At 45.7% G+C, this 17,277-nt stretch overlaps 1 protein-coding gene across 4 annotated transcripts in view; it reads left to right on the top strand.

Moving 5' to 3' along the window:
• The window catches only part of LOC135908861 (glutathione synthetase-like), a 74,492-nt gene that overhangs the window by 38,228 nt on the left and 18,987 nt on the right, over positions 1 to 17,277 (top strand). For all 4 annotated transcript variants that reach the window (XM_070532483.1, XM_065440693.2, XM_070532484.1 and 1 more), the window contains exon 9: positions 15,381 to 15,572. In XM_070532483.1, the coding sequence (XP_070388584.1) occupies positions 15,381 to 15,572 (192 nt within the window). The remainder of the gene's footprint in view (positions 1 to 15,380; positions 15,573 to 17,277) is intronic.

Here is a 17,277-nt window from a genome sequence, read left to right as displayed (position 1 = left end):
TGGCAGGCATTTTGTAACACCGTTGGGCTTGTGCACCATCAGAGTACAAATTCGTGGGTCCACATTTCCAGCCAGCTGCCTTATACTCCGTGATTGTTCTCGGGACCTCATCTTGGGTAACGACTTTCTGTGAGAGTGTGGTGCCATTATAGACCTCCAGGAGCGCACAGTGACTTTTTCGACTAAAAGAGCAGCGAACAGCCGCGACAATTGCCGTCGTAACGTGCTTCGGGTTTACGGCGACAGTGTAACTTTACCCCCAAGAACAAGTGTCCTGGTAGCAGTCATATGCGACGATCTGCGTGACGGCGAAGCGGTTGCAGAGGGCAATTGCTCTCTTATGCTGACTCATGGTGTATGTGCAGCCCGCAGTCTCATTATGCTTCGAGGTGGACTTTCGGCGCTCGTGACGAATTTCAGCCAGGAACATCGGCACCTATTTCGTCGTACTACTATCACTTTCGCTGAGCCCATTACCGACGTTGCTGAATGCTTTGCGTCTATGACAAAGGACAACCCAGCTCAGACACTCAGCAGTGTTGACATCAATTCAGACTTCTTGAAGGAAAGGCAGAAAGCACTGCACGAGTTATTCCTTCGATTCAAGGAGTACGTCGCATCTTCTTCTAAGGTACGCCAGACGCCCATCACGAGACACTGAATAGTCACGTATGACGATTCTCATCCCATATGACAGCTGCCTTATCGCGTATCGGCAAAAGAGCGCAACGTGATTAATGCACAAGTGAAAGAAATGCTTGACAATGACATCATGCAACCATCCCAAGGCCCTTGGTCGTCGTCGGTGGTCCTCGTCAAACGAAAGACGGAGCGCTCAGGTTGACTATAGAAAGTTGAACAACGTCACAAAAAAAGATGTTTGTCCGCTTCTGCGAATCGATGATTCATTAGATCGACTGCGGCGAACCAGGTATTTTTCATCCATAGATCTGAAGAGCGGATATTGGCAAATCAAAGTTGACGATTTCATTCCTTTGATCACTTTCCGCGCTTCCATGAAAAAAAGAAAGCTACAACCAAACTTGCCTCGGTTTTATTATTTGTAGGCTTCATAATGGTTTTGGTCAACAACAACATAAAGGGCTCTTTTCGATTCTTCTCGTCTGCACTCGTGGGCACGCAACAAATTGCGAGCGGCAACGATAGTGGCCACGTTTGCACTGATACGTTAGAAGTGTACCGTATTCATATGCCGATGCTTGTAATGCAGCTAAGATATTTGCCCACCCTTAGTGTAAACGTGCCGTATCAGGATAGCAGTGAAGACAAATGACGCAGTTCCCACAGCATGCCCACCATGTGTTTCTGTATCATTGGCAGCTAAGCTTGTCGATCTCTGTTTCTGTTCCCTCAAAATGAACATGGCTACGTTATTGTCACAGACTTGCCGATATTAACGATATTATTTATTACTGATATGGAAGAAACTGTTTCAATGCGCATAATGTACTCACGAAAAGAAAAATAATTGCGTCCGGCGTGTTCAGCTTGCTCCGCCAGCCACCATTTTGTTTTGGTGTCCCAGACTGACAGTGGCAGTCGCTCGCCTGCTTGTCATCCCGCAGCAAATGCAGGATGAAAAAAGAAAATGCTTCTTTTCGTGAGAAATTTAACCCGTGTAATGATTGCACCCCTGAATGTGTGTCGAATTTTTTTGACAAAAAAGTGCGATCATTATGCGAGTAATTACGGTACTTACGACGCCGAGCAACTTACTCAGCTCGATGAGGAAGCTTGTCAACTTGCGTGCATACACATCACGAAGCAGCAGAGTACAGACGCACTACACTACAGCCTTCGACATGAACAAGTCGAGTACCAGCCAGGTGACCAAGTCTGGGTGAGGACTCCAATCTGTCGCCAGTGGTTGTCTGAGAAACTGCTTAGTAGATACTTTGGACCCTACAAAGTGATACGTCGTGTTAGTGAAGTGAACTATGAGGTCATTCCCGACGGTGCCGCATCGCCTTGGCGTGGAGAGCACCACTCAGAAATAGTTCATGTTATTCTCCTCAAACTGTATTTTGCGTGTTAAGGCAGCGCCAACCCGATCTCATACGACTTCCACACTTCCACTTTTTAGTTTCGTAAGCATCGGGTCTATGCTTTTCTTCTGATGGGGGAATAATGCCACTAGGTGTCACGAGGCAGCGCTGAGAAAGAAGTTTTGACTGTAACGTGTGCTCGTCAAGAGGCGGGTGCTGAAGAAGAAGAAGTGGAGGCTGAGGATGCCGGCTTAAGTTTTTGCACGCCATCTCGTACTGTCTGTCTCGCCAATGCCGGGTACATCTTCCATTGTCTTTTTGTGACGATATCGTTGGAGATACAGTCGATTGCAGACACTGTCGGCTTCCATTAATTTAAACTGTATGGGAGCGACGAAATTGATCGAATTATTCAACGGGTCAAATTAAACAAGATGCAGAAAAATGCCAGAACACACCATTGATTTATTTGACAGTATTTGCCCGACTCTAACATGCTCCCAAACCAAATGGGCGCCCACTTTCACTGTGTCCAAAGTAGAAAACTAATGAAGAAATAACATTAAAGCACCTAAACAAAGTAGAAATCTAATGCCCAGCCGATTTATAGCAAGAAAAGTGGATAAGGTTTTAATGCGTATTGCACAATCGCGTCAGGTTTCCTAAAGTCACCTTTGTCGCATAGTCTTTAGTCAGCTTTGCCGCATTACATCCACGTTATGCGGTAAAGCATAAGAACGCCATGCAGGCGGTTCTTGGTTTAATTTTCTTGAAAAAGAAAAGGCGTTAGAGTTGTGCAAATACTGTAACCAGATATTGTGAGCTACGCATATTGTTTGCAACTCTTCTTAGGGCAGGCCGAAAATAGGCGCTTTCGATGGAAGATGACATGTGTTCAATGCATTGACTGTCCCTAAGCTCCACCGAAAAGAGACCGTCTCTAAAGGTGTTGCTATTGGGGTCACCATAGGGGTCCGATGTGTGCGTGGTGACTGGTCAAATCGGAATTATCTGACAAAGACCAATTTTAGGATCGAAATAACGAAAGTTAGGGCCCCCGGAAATGCATGGGCGTTGGCTGGGACATTCAGTCGAGATCAAATTAACTGAAACGTCGAATGAACTGGTGTTGAAATGATGCAAGTCTGCTGCATAACGAACTCAAAGGCAATCGCAAAATAGTTTCGAAATGTTACCTGTAGAGATAGAGATTAATGAAAATGTATTTGCCATATACTAGCTAGCTTGGGCCACGGCGGTTTAAAAAAAATTTCTTTTAAAACCTCCTTTGCTTGGGCACAGCCAGTATGGTGGATAGTCTTGCCTAGCAGTACTGCATCATCTTCTTTGTCTCATTGATGATCGTCGGCTTCACTGGTCATTCTGCTCGTAGCACCCTGACATTACGTCTGGCGACGAACGCGCCAACCCAGCGCCTGCTAGAAAATAGCTCAATGGTACGGCTTGAGGCAGGCAACGTGGACGTCAGATGAAAGGAACAATGTAGTATCGTCGAGTGGAGATGCTTCATAAGGGATGTCGCTGACGTGCCGGAGGACACGGTAGGCGCCAGAGCATCGGGATAGCAGCTTTTCTGATGGGCCCACATGGCGTGAAGGAATCCATAGAAGAATGAGGTTGCTCATACTGAAGGCACCCTCTCGATTGCGATTGTCATAAATGGACTTTTGCCATGGCACCGGTGCGCTGCATAGTGGCGAAGGTGGACAGCATGGCGTACTTCTGCCACTGTGGCTATGGCATTGCGAACTTACTCTGATCGGGGCTTGACAGGAGCTGGAAAGAGCGTGTTGAAAGACAATGTTGGTTCATGTCCAAATAAGAGATAGAAGGGAGAGTAGTGAATGGTGTCATGGCAGGAGGAGTTCTACACGAATGCCATGAAAAGAAGGGCAGTGTCCCAGTTACCATCATCTGAGGAAACATACGTCACAAGCATATCGGCAATTTTTTATTCAGGTGTTTAGTAAGGCCGTTCATTTGGGGATGGTACACTGTTGTAAGTTTGTGTGAAGTGGTGCAAGATCTGAGCAAAGCTTCGATAACCCTAGTTAAACGCAGGGACCCCGCTCTTTGAGAAGTTGTCGAGAAGCTCCATGGCATAAAATGACATTTTGCAGCAGGAACTCAGTGATGTCTGTAGCGCAACTGGTCAGGATAGCTCATGTGATAGAGTGTTGAGTCGAATAACCCGTGACAACAGCGTGTCACTTATTTCCCTCACTTGAGATGGGGAAAGGGTCGAGGAAGTTGTCATGGCTCTACGACGTTGGCATGACTCTGAGGCAGTGGCATAACGTCGTACGGATTAGTAGAGACCAGGCCAGAAAAATAGTCACTGGACAAGGTCGTACGTCCTGAAAACACCAAGGTGGCCAGCAGTGGGGACATCGTGGAGTTGTGCAAGCACAGTTGCCCAGGATGAGAGGGAACAACGATGAGCAGTTCATTTCCATTGGGGTGCATATCCTGGCAGTATAAGGGGCTGTCCAAGATTACGAACATGTGAAGTGTAGGCTCTGACAGATCGGAACGCAGGCGGCTGATAAGGTCTTGTAAGGATGTATTGTGCTGCTGTTCGTCGCCGATGTGACAAAAAGCAGGGAACGTGAAAATGCTGGAAGGTGCATCATCCATGTATGGGGTATCGATGGGATGCCGAGACAAACAGTCAATGTCGTGGTGTAATCGGCGGGGCTTGACTACCACATTGTACATAAATTCTTGGAGACAGACGGCCCAGCGTCCTTGGTGACCCGTTGGATCTTTGAGGGTCAATAGCCAACAGAGAGTGCAGTAGTCGGTCGTAACAGTGAAAAGTTGACCGTATAGGTAGGGACGGAATTTACTGACTGCCCACAGAAGTGCAAGGCACTCATGCTCAGTAATAGAATAATTACATTCGGCAGGGGAGAGGAGGTGACTTGCGTATGCAATAGCTCAATCTTGGCCATGCTGATACCGGGCTAATACAGGCCAATTCCATAGCCACTAGCATTTGTGCAGTCAACTCTTGGAGCGGACACTTCGAAGTGGGCGAGAATTGGCAAGCTGGTGAGCAGCGAAATAAAGTGTGAAAAGGCGGTAACTTCAGTGGGGAGGAAAAGGTAGTCGGTTTCTTAAGAAGGTCAGCCAGGGGACAGGCAGTCTACGCTAAATTATTCACTAAGCAGTGGAAGTAAAAGCACAGGTTGGTACCGAAAAATTGATGACTGTACAAACTCTTGCGGGATCAGCGCATACACCTGACAAGCCAACAAGATGACCAAGAATGTTGATTTGGCAGCGGTTAAAGTGGCATTTCGAAAAATTTAGTTGTAGCCCAGCCGGAGGAAACACTGAAAAATAGACAAAAGATGTTCAAGGTGTGTCAGAGAGGTCGGAGAAAATGCGATGACATCTTCCAGGTAGCAGAAGCAGGTAGAATATTTAAAGCTATGCAAGAGCATGTCCATCATGCACTCAAATGTGGCCAGAGCACTGCATAAGCCCAATGGCAGGACACGGAACTGATCAAGCCCATCGATCGTTACAAATGCAGGCTTCTCGCAGTCCATGTTGTTGACGTCAACCTGCCATTAACCAGAGCGCAGGTCTATTGATTAAAAATATGTGGGGGTGTGTAAATATTCGAAATATTGAATGTTACTGGAACACAAAATTTGTTATATGCGTATCCACTTTGAAAACTATGTATTTGAAAAATTTTGAATATTCTAAAGGTTTTGAATATTTGGAGAGATTCAAACTTACTGAATAAGCCGACGATAAATTTTTTTCGGACTGCGTGCAACCCTGGCAACTGTGCTTAAGTGCGGGCGCTGCACTTGCTTTCGTTGCTGTATGGTGGCCACCATGGTGTACATGAGGCCTGGCAAGACTCATCGACATTAACATAGGAGCATGGCAGTGTCATAGGCTTCTTTGTGTGTTGCATCAATCGGACGCGGTCTTTCAACTTTCCTTGTGGCTAACCTGTGATACGAGGACCCAATTTCATCCCCGTTTGCTGATGCGTGCCATGGCAGAAGAAGAGGATTATGGCAAGTCGTCCGCGAAACAAAGGAACAATCTGGAGACCCCGCCGAAACAAAGAGAAAAAGAGTGCCATTTGGAAATACTTTGTGAAGACAACATCATCGACAGTGCAGTGCACCACATGCCACGCAACACTTCAATCCCCCACCGGCACGACAACTATGCTTGCCAACCATCAGAAGCAGCATCCAACCACTGTTAAGGAGTTCGGAAGATTGCTGCAAGTGTGCCTGGGAAAGATCAGCCAACGATAAATTACTTTGTGCGCCTCGCTGAACCAGTGTCAGAAAAGAAGACCCAAGCTCTACATAACAAGGTGGCTGCCATGGTAGCACTTGATTTAAAGCCTCACAGTGTTGTTGAAGACCGCGGGTTTCAAGAACTTATGGCTGAGGCTGTTTCAAAGTATTGCCTACCATCATGCACTGCACTTTCATAGGTGCTTGTTCTGTGTTTGTATGATGACACACGGGAGAAGGTGAACGCCAAACTCAGCAGTGCTTTTCAAGGAGGAACAACTGCTGCTGCCGTTACCCGTGACATGTGGCTGCCAACGAAAGCTATGTGAGCTTCACTTGCCACTTTTTGATGCCAATCTTTCAAATAAAATGGAAGATCCAGGGCAATCACCTTGGCGATGTCGCCATGCACTGGCAGGGATGTCACAGCGGAGGAATTATGTGCAATCAATGTAATGATGGAAGACGGATCAGGCGAGAGCAATGAAATTGGGTACTCCTGAGATGGCGACAATGTGGCAAGGGATATGCCTTAGGGATGTACTTGTAGGCAGAACACGAAATACAGCAGCCGAAGATCAATTTTCTTAGCCTCGACAGTCAAAATGGTGTGGGGAAAAGAGACGCTATGCAACAGTCAGGTACTGGCAGAGAAAGTGACTACATAGTTGCCATCCAGAACATAGCAGTTGGGCACAGTAGTTATGCAGGTCAGTGTTTGCTGTGGCAGACAAATAAAGTCAGCACAATAGAGCTGGATCTGCACTGTGTTGGGAAGGTCGATGGAATTAGGCAAGTCAAGTTGCATGACACCAGCTGAGTGGTCAATTATAGCTGAGTAGAGTTTTGTCTCCTTGCGCTTGCAAAACTGATGGCTATCTCATTACCAATCGCTCAAAGCGTGGCTGCTTGTTTCTCGCTCGTTTAGTGCTCACAGGGGTGCGCATAGGAAGAAGGATGCCGCCGTGCATACATTTCCGTTGCTTTTTCTTTTTAGGAGACTTGCGAAAACTAATTGCCTCTGGTTGGCAAGATGAAGATTAGCGGAAGTTTGTCACATGTTTTGCACCTTTGACGGGCACACAACCACACAGTTTTCTTGAGTGGGCGCACCTACACAGTTCGATTGCACTATGCTTGTACACATTAGTGTAAGAGCAGGAACATTTGAGTTTTGCCAAATATTCTCGTGTGCACATTTTCAAAGCCTTGGACTATAACAATGCATCAAACTTTTCATTCTTATAAGTTTATTTCCTTTTTTTTATTGTTGTTATTCATGAATGAAGAGTGCATATATAACAATGCAAAATATCTTTTTCTCACTTTACGGTCACCCTAGAAAAAATACGGTAAATTTTTCTCAAGATAAGTCCCTATGAAGAATTGGAATCTGCAATAAAAAAAATCGGCCCTGGGAGGTCGCATGCGGCGAAAAACATTCGACCTGCAGATGGTTAAGTTAGCTACAAAGATGTTAATGTAAAATTGTGGTGAATTTTTTTTCACACTAGGGACATGCTTTGTGGCCTGTTATCCCTACAACTCATTGTTGCAAGTCATTCCTCTGATATCTACTCTTTAGAAAGGAGTCCTTGGTCAATTTAATTTCGATAGAAATTTCTCTGCCTGTATGCTGTAAGGACAAACATGAGCCCTCAAAAAAAGTATTGCACAAACACTCGGATGGTAGATCACATGCCTGTTCCTGCTAGAGCACATGTGAGGTCAATGCAGTTCTCGTACTTAAGGGTTCTTATTTCACAAACAGATATACGAAATTAGTACTCAGGACAAGTACTTGTGTAATAGAACTAGACAAAAGAAAATACATAAAACATTATTACATATGTTTTATTCCATTGCTTGTTAAATAGCATCAGCAAACATATCTTAGCTGCACGGGTTAGCAGTCACAACTGTGCAACTTGGTTGTAAAAAATAATCAGTACTTGAGGTCAAAATACAGTCAACATCCAATTCTCTGGACGCCCAATTATTCAGACATGCCCGATAGTTCGGACTCCTTTCCATAAAGTCAATGTATAAAAACATTTGAAATTTTGGATGCTCAAACCCTTTGCTGTCCGATTTTTTTTTACTTTTTACCACTAACCGCAGGTCCAAAGCGTCGTCCATCGCCGCCATTTTGGTTATCTCGCAGCCTCGAATCCCCACTCGCATGCCGATCCGCTAGCTGTAGCCAGCCACAGTGCCGCGCCTGCCGTATTATATTGAAAGCTCAAACCAGCACTCTTGCACACCAATCCATTGGCAGCCATAGCCAGCCGTAGCTATGGCCATAACCTTTTGTGTTTATTTACATGTTTTTTTTTCGTTAGCTTTATGATAGGTCAGGTGATCGTGTTGTGCTGCTGTGTGCTCTCTTTGGCGTTCATATTGAAGCTTGCCACTGTTTGGTGCTGTGTGTTTCATTGAGCGGATTCATCACTGACAGCAATGGTGCCGACTACGCCTTCATCATCTTCACCCATGGCTTTCAAGTGCGCAAATCCCTACCGTAGGCTGACAGTGGAGAAAAAAAAAAGCCACCATCATCAAGCAAGTTGAAAGCTGCCGGTCACAAGCGGACATGGGCAAGGAGTTCGGAATTTTGAAGCAAGCAGTTTAGGATTTCATGAAAAACAAGTTTAATATCTTGGAAGTGGCCAGAAAGTAAACCAGGGATCAAAAAAAGAATGCGAATCGGGGTGTTTACCCAAAGATTGAGGAAGCACTCCTCGTGTGGCTAAATATGCTCCTCGAACATGGATCGCAAAGTGAATCCTGGTCTCGGGTTACGTCTTGAAGCAAAAGGCGGAGGCTTTTGTGCTTCAAATGAATGTTGAGTCGAGAAATTTCTGGTGGCCGAGAAATTTCAAGAATTACAATGACCTAAAGTTCAAGAATATGTGCAGACAAAGTGATGCTGTCGATGATTCAGCTGTCACTCAGTATTGGAATGGAAAGCTGCAGTCCTTGTTGCAGAAGTACGTGCCTGAGAACATTTTCTGCTGTGATGAAACTAGATTTTTCTACGAAATGCTCCCAGAGAAAACGCTTGCATTTACTGGTGACCCCTGCTATGGTGGCAAGTACAGCAAAGCGTGGCTGACTTTCCTCGTCGGCAGCGACATGTCAGGCAGTGAGAGGCTTGCGATGCTTGTCATGGGGAAATCAAAGAGTCAAATACTTTAAGGGGGCAACCCTACCTGTTTAGTACGAGGCCGACAAGAAGGCCTGGATAACACAGCAGTAGTTCGAAGCGTACATTTGCAAGTTGGACAGAAGGTTCAAACAGCAGGATCGAAAAGTTATGCTGTTTGTGGACAACTGTGCTGTGCATGGCCATATCATAAATCTAAAGGGCAAGGTTCTGATGTTGTTGTAGAAGTCACAGGGAGCGTTTTTCGTTTCTGGGTGCTTTTTTTTGTCACAATGATAGATTGGATTTTTTTCAAGTTCTGTTTCAGAAGGGCACATGTAACTGGTAAACGGAGGCCTCATGAGGGCACCTAAGTTTATAATAGCACTGTGCCTGAAGGTACATCGAATGTACCTGCTTTTATTCTGTTTTGCTAGCTCCGTGGTTCCCGCCTACCGATTTTTTCACATGTTATTGCAAAAGGACGTTTATTTAACTCAAAGGGGTCCATTAAAAAAATGCTTTTGAAAAGTCGCAGAGAGTGGCATACGAAAAGCGTTGTTGCACATTGTTTTATGCCAGATATGCTGGTACACAGGAAGTTCGGGAAAGAAGGAGCGGAAAAGGGTGGCGTGACTCATGCCCCCCTTGCTTTATCCCTGCGACTGCCATTGTTGAGCCCAGTGCAAAGCACAAAAGAAGAATGATAAATCAGGCATGACATGCTTAATCCACCTTTTGCACTGCACTGTGGTGCCACCTTAGCCGACTATGCAAGAAACAAAATGTACAGCGTCGGGGCTCCACCGGACACAGAGAGGCACGCTGCATGAAGTGAGCTGAAGTGCTTTCGTGCATTTGTCAGTTGTTCTAATTTTTGTTTTATATGACTAGACGCTTCCCTTCCTGGGCATGACACCGAGGCTGACAACAACTCTGGCACAACTTACAATTGCAAGTCGTCAAAATATGATGATGTGGTTTCAGTGCAGCTACACCGACAATACCAGTCACTGTGCAATGTGCCTCTAAGCAAATACATCGCACTCTAACGCAATTGCCTCAGCACCTATGCTTGTATTCCTATTATTCCTATTTAGTCGTGTTCAGTATGCATCCAAACATGTTTCAGAAGTTGAAATGCACTAGCATGAGCATTTGCCAGCTTCCCACATCAAGTTCGAGCTGGGGTCGATTCTTCTTAGCGAAGGTTAGCCGTATCTTAGCAGCCGAGTTCGTGCATTTGCCACTGTTAGGCCTACGCTTCAAATTGCTTTTATAGCTCAGTTTTGACCAAGGTGGCCATAGCTTCCCAAAGGTGCAATACTGCGTGCAGAGTACTTATGTAACACTGGAACGGCGCATTTGCTTACTTTGGCGTGTGTACGGCCACCGCTTGCTGCTGGCTTTAAGTACTGTAGAAACCGTGCACTGCTGGCACGAAATAATGACGAAATGCTCAAAACATATGTGAATACTTCTCATGCGAATATCACAAGCATTGTGTCACTTTGAGGCGAAAAGGCATGAGCATCCCAGGCACTTCAAAAACGGTGACTTGGTGTTCGTATACAGCACCTAGTTGCTGTTTTGGGCAGGGCGGCTGCTGCTGATTTTGACAGGTGGTCGTCACCTTTCGTGTTCTTCATCAGCCGTATGGTTTGTGTATTCGATAGTGCACTGCTGGAGTAAACTGTGCGCACATAAGCACTCATTTAAGAGCTCCTATAGCTATCAAGTGAAAATGCCGATGCCTGCCGTACTCGCGTGGCAGTGAGCGATGTTGTTTATGCTGTAGTATCGAAAGAGCCATCACTTGTTGCCTGTCTGGCTTAAAAGACAAACTGTGCTTCTCAGTAGCTAATAAATTTGTCAACATAGCAATACACATAGATCTTCCACTCTACGTAGTTGAACTTTGTTCATGGAAGCACTGGCAAGTGCAACCAATAGCCTTCAATTAAGAATGGTAAAATACCGAAGCACTGCGCCGTGTTGCCGCTTCCCACTTCTTGTGTGTGCATCGTACTGTGCTAAGAGTGGTTCACTTCAAGTTGGTATGGCCAAGACTGAACTATAAAGGCAGATTCGTTCGTTATACTTGCTTATCCTATATTTCAGGTCCGTCAGTAGTGGATAGACCCGTTGGCTGTGTTAGGCCTAATGAAGCTGTGCTGAAAGTGATCAACAGTGCCTCAAACTCAATGTGGACAGCTGGCAAGGGCTGGAAATCATGCATTTAAACTTAGGAAGTATGTTGGCACTCGGTTTGAGTGTCAATAAATACACACACAAGCGCAATTGCCACGACATTCACATTGTCGGTACAATCTTCTCACTCGGTGGCCAATCACATGATGATTGGCACACTAGTTTTGTCGGCAGTGGCTGCATGAAAGCCTGTCACACTACGACTAACTTCATTGGTTGCATTGTTGGTCGCGTATTCATTGTACTAGTATGACATTATAGGTCTCCCACTGACACAGTCTGCTAACTAGTCGGCCAAATGTCGGCATCGGTGTCAGGTTGCCTTCTTATCAACATCAGTGTCGTGTCGGCCTATATTGTGACGTACCGTACGTTAACCGAATATCATTGTAAACAGCTGAAATTTCTGCCAAAACACAGTGCAATTACCGTGGCGCCGGCACTGCACCAAAAATATACAAGTTCGTGCCCTCATCGACTTCGCTGCAGGTTGCCTGCACTGTTGCATATGTGCATGTCGTCTGCTGCACGAACCACTGGTGCTACACCAAGCGTCTCCCGCGCTCGCCTCTAGGGTACAGCGCATATGCACTTGGAGCATGCAAAAGTCGAATTGTAATGTACTGTGCTGCTGCATTTCGTTTGGATGCTAGTTCTGGCTTTGCATTGCATACTTGTGGTGCACTGTGTAAGGTCTGTCTGAGTTAACCAGGTCACAGTGAGACATCTCTGATGAGTGTTTGATGCCATGGATTATTGCACAGGTTTGCTGGGTGCAGATGGTAAGTCAAAGGTACCCAATTTTCTGAAGTATTGGGGATCAAATTGCTGAAAATTTTGTGCCATTCTCCATTTGACAAGTTCACCGTGCTGCTTGCAAGCAGGACTGTCAAGGTCTCCTCGATTTGGCTGCACTTTCTTCACTAGTTCAGGTGGTGCAGCACTCTAGCACTCGATTTGCCAGTGCAGCAAGCGCCACCTGCACTTCGGCACTCGATTTGACGTCGTGCTGCACGAGTTCATGTACACTTTGGCACTAGACTGTCCGCAAGTTCTTTTCTCGTGCACGTAGTGCAAGGCTTTTGATAGCAGACGACACATGCGGCTTCGTGGCCATACGGGTGCTGGTAGACGGCATCGACGGCGCCTGCTATTAGTAACGCAGCATGGACGCCAGTTTTCTTAAGGATGTGTACGCAGCATCTTGTTAAGGGTGCTTTCCGGGTTCAACTGCTGCTAAGTACACTGAAGGTCGGGATTTTCTCTCGGGTCACAGTCATTTGTATTAATTTTCACGAGCTTACCACTACCTCAACGTTAAGTTTGCGCGAAACCACATCGGTCATTCGTTTAAAACGTTGTGCCATATATGATTCAGAAAGGTGTGGAAACCACGCTTGGTCATGCTTTCTGAATAATGACACACCAACGAAAGAAAAGCCACAGCCGCCCAGTCGCAGCAGACGAAGGCCTGAACGTTTCTGCACTTTTGTCCTCGATTTGACCGTTGCACTGAAAGCGCTAGTGTCGCGCTACACTCACATTTCAAGAACTGGCGCTGCACTGGCACGACGCTTTCCTGAACTAGTGCAAAAGGTGCAGCCAAATCAAGGAGACCTTCAATTTCTGGTTATTTGAAATATAGACCACCATCTGCATGAGTTTCTTCTGTTGTTCCCCACCTGCCGTGGTGGCTTACCAGCTATGGTGTTGCGCTACTAAGCACGAAGTTGCAAGATCTAATCCCGCCCGCCGCCGTTGCCACATTTCGATGGGGGCGAAATGCAAAAAGGCCCATGTCCCGTTCATTGGGGGCACATTAAACCTCACCACGGGGTCAGAATTAATCCGGAGCCCTCCACTACGGCGTTCCTCATAATCAAACCGTGGTTTTGGCATGTAAAACCCCAGAATTCATTCATTTATTCTGGTTCCCTTTATTTTTCTAAATTGGAAATTATATTTAAAGCTGCTGCTACCTTAGCTCACCAACATCGTCAGTTTTGTGCACATGCGAAGCATGGCCATCATCTAATACCATAACTCACGTGCACACACATGGAGCTGGTAATATAACAAATAGATAAGTTTAGTTGTCAACACTTAAGTGTATTGTATCGGAAGGCTCCATTTTAATTAACAAACTGTGGGCCATACAAATCTTTTATACAAGCTCACTATTCTCACTTATCCCATTCATTTTTACGCAAGCTCTCACTAGTCCTCCATTGTCGGGCGTGCCAGCTTTTGCATCCTATGTACTGTTTTGCAGGATGTATCATTGCTTTCCAAGGCAGAATTTGGCCGTGTTTACCATAAAAAAGTGTGTATTTAAAGAAACCAGAAAAGCAACACAAAAGCTCTGATTGCTTAGACACAGAGAGGCTTCACACATGCTTCTATGCTGAGGGCAGTAGACCTACCTGAATTGGTGTGATGAAATAAATGTTAAAAATCATGTGTCCTCGTGTTACGCATGATTCATTTAAGGAGCTTGCATTACGAGAATAGGCTTGCTTTATTATGTGTCAAACTTATTGACACTTTGCCATGCCCATTGTACCATTAGTTTGTGCATTTCATAATTGTTTTTCACATTTCATAATGGACAAGATCAGGAACTCGCACATTTTCTGATAGATGCCAGACTTGGTGAACGCAACTTTGTTTTTGATAGTGATTCACCTTTATTGCAATAGTCATGGCATGGACACTCGAGGTACTGAGATGTCCCAAAACGACGGCACATGTGTGGACCGCACACATGGGGTTGAAAGTGACAGAATTTCCTATTGTTGCGAGGGTAAAGAATGAGAAGCAACTCTATCAGTGCTACTAGCGTACTGGTATGTTACCTTGTGTGCAACAAACACAAAGCTAGGTAGGAGATAGGAAACGAAGGTAGGAAGGTGAGGCCATACCAAGGGTACATTTGCCATTATCCATGTCATTTCTTCCCTCTTGCATAACCAAAAATAAATCATTGTGTTTGTTTTTTAGTACCCGAGAATAAACCCGACACTGGGGGTGCGTCACTTCCCCCCAAAAATACGACATTGAATAGGTTAAGACAAGAAGCTTGCTGCCTTTTTTAATAAGCACGTCAGAAGTTTTGTAAAACTGTGAGCAACATGCAGTCCGTTTGGCTCCAAAAACAAAGCCATACGGACACACCGTCACGCTCTGATCAATCCGTTTGACACTAGAGCAAGGGCAACATTCTGATTCCCACTGCTGGCATGGCCATTGTGCACAAACACGCACTAGCGTTCCTTCTAAGCAGCAGTGGGAAAATGCTTGCTCATGTGAAACAGACAGTAAGTGTCAAGCTAAATCTTTCCAATGCTTTCATTGGGCACTGACAAGGCCAACAGTTTTGCATAGGTCTCATTTCATCCACCAACAAGGCACGACACCTGCAGTGCGCGACGCCAGCATTATGAGGCGCCTGGTAGCTACTAGGGCAATGTTTCTGCTATGCATCAGCAGTTGTCTTGCGCACTGCATTACCACGTCACCCTCGCATGTTATTAGAACACTTTCAGAGGAGCTCGCGTGCAACACTGTATACTGCTGTCAGTGCTTCGCATTTCAAACTGTACTGCCAGCATCTTGTAGTGATTATGCTGAACCAGATAGTTTGTTGTCAAACTGTCGCCTGCTTGAAGAGAACCCTGCTCCTGAAGGCTTACTTCTTGAAGCCATTTCCTCTGTCTGCAGAGCTGGGAGACACGCCTTAGGTTGGAGCTGTCTCGTGCCATCAAGTGTCCCTCGGTGCAGTACCACTTGGCGGGCACCAAGAAGGTTCAACAGATGCTGGCACAGCCGGACGTCCTCGAGCGCTTCTTCACCAACAAGGTGACCGCCGACCGCATGAGGGCGACCTTCACGGGGCTATACTCCCTTGACCTGGTGAGTACCTCCCATTCTCGTTAGCCTCCTGCGTCACCGTTAAGGCACATTCACTCTGGTGATTAACAGTGATTGTGACTGGCGACCAAGGAACAACTCACAGCAACCAGTGCTATGCTCCAGCTGCTCACTCTGCCGTCGCCATGTAGAATAAGTGTCAGCATGCTTAGACTTCCTGCTTCTGTGCTGCTCGCATGACTGAAAAATCGAGCAGCGAGCGACTGACCCAAAAGAGTAATTTTTCGACCAGGGTGAGCATTTGTAACTACGTGTTTGCAACCGGTCACTTTGCAACCAACTTCGTGTAACATCTGCCAGTCGCAGGTGGGAATGAGCCCTTACTGTGATGACAATCAAGAGCTCGAAACTGGGTTTGCCCTATCTATCTGTTCAGTGTTGCCAGGGTTTGTGTAGTTGTCATGCTGCTGTCATCATCATGCCACTTCGTCAACCTTTCCAAAAGTTATGCATGTCCAATGTACATGTTGGAATCTACGTGAACTGAAGCTTTCATGAAGGGGTAATTAAATACTGTAAAACTAAATTCGATGCATACGATTATCTTTATTTCAACCCTGTGCATTGTTAATATTGTGCAAAGCTTGTGTTAAAACACTGAATCATTCACAAACTGTGCCGAAATGAAATGCAAACAGCAGTTCAGGCGGATGCACACTACGAGACGTCGCCACACCGACATCACGAGTTCGAAGGCAATGTTTCATGCTTGGCAAGGGAAAAATGGTTAGTAGAGGTGTGAGTAGAGAACAGTTCAAAATATGTGTAAATTCATTTAAGCTTCCATATCCTTCATATCATAGTGGCACATAAACATCGTGGGAAACTGGTCAATATTGGACACATACCCAGTAGCCCAAGAATGATGAAACCAATGTATAAGAAATATAAGAAATTCAATGAAGCAGTTGTAAATCATGCGTTATTCCATTGTCTGCATTTTGAGCTGACCTTATACTTCCTGGTACTCTCTGGCACTACGTTGATGGTAAATATGCAGTGCTAATATACACTGGTATGTTGTAGCTTTCATTCAGCTTGCATATAACAATATCAATATGTATACCCACAAAAATATCCTTCAAGATAATGAAGACTGATGGATGAATGCAACACTGTATTCGGCTAGGCAAAGAAACCTTGGCTTTAAAAAAGAGAAACTTGACAAAACTTTTCACTGCTGCCACTGGGAATCGAACAGCTGCCACTACAGCCTAGTACTGCTGGTCACCTCCGTATATCTTCTGCCTGCTGACCTCGTCTCACTACAGCGTGTAGACTCGTACTGCCACACGCTCATGGTGTTAAATTTGGCACTTCAGCTGCCTGTGAAGCCTCTCTCAAGTGGCGCTCCCCTGAAAAAAAAAATGGCTGTGGCTTAGGTAAGGTTAAGCCCAGGATGCGAAGCATACTAGCCTTTATTTTAGTTGTTGAACCACTGTTTAGCCTGGTGAACTGCTGTTGCTTGGCTATATTTGGTTCGGCTAGACGAAGAAACAACTCATGCATTACTTCTTCGCCTTCAAGAGTGGAACGCGACAGCGTTCCCGTCGACCCGCCAAGGGGTGTAAGACAATGGGCTACAGGGCAGCGACTACGCGCCCCGCATTGGACGCGGTGAGCGTCGAGCAAAGCAGCGTTCGGCGCGGCAACGAAATGTGCGCCTGAGCAAGAGACGCACGCCTTA

Source organism: Dermacentor albipictus, chromosome 1, assembly GCF_038994185.2.
Source record: "Dermacentor albipictus isolate Rhodes 1998 colony chromosome 1, USDA_Dalb.pri_finalv2, whole genome shotgun sequence".
NCBI lineage: Eukaryota > Metazoa > Arthropoda > Arachnida > Ixodida > Ixodidae > Dermacentor > Dermacentor albipictus.
This window is presented reverse-complemented; position numbering and strand designations above follow the sequence as displayed.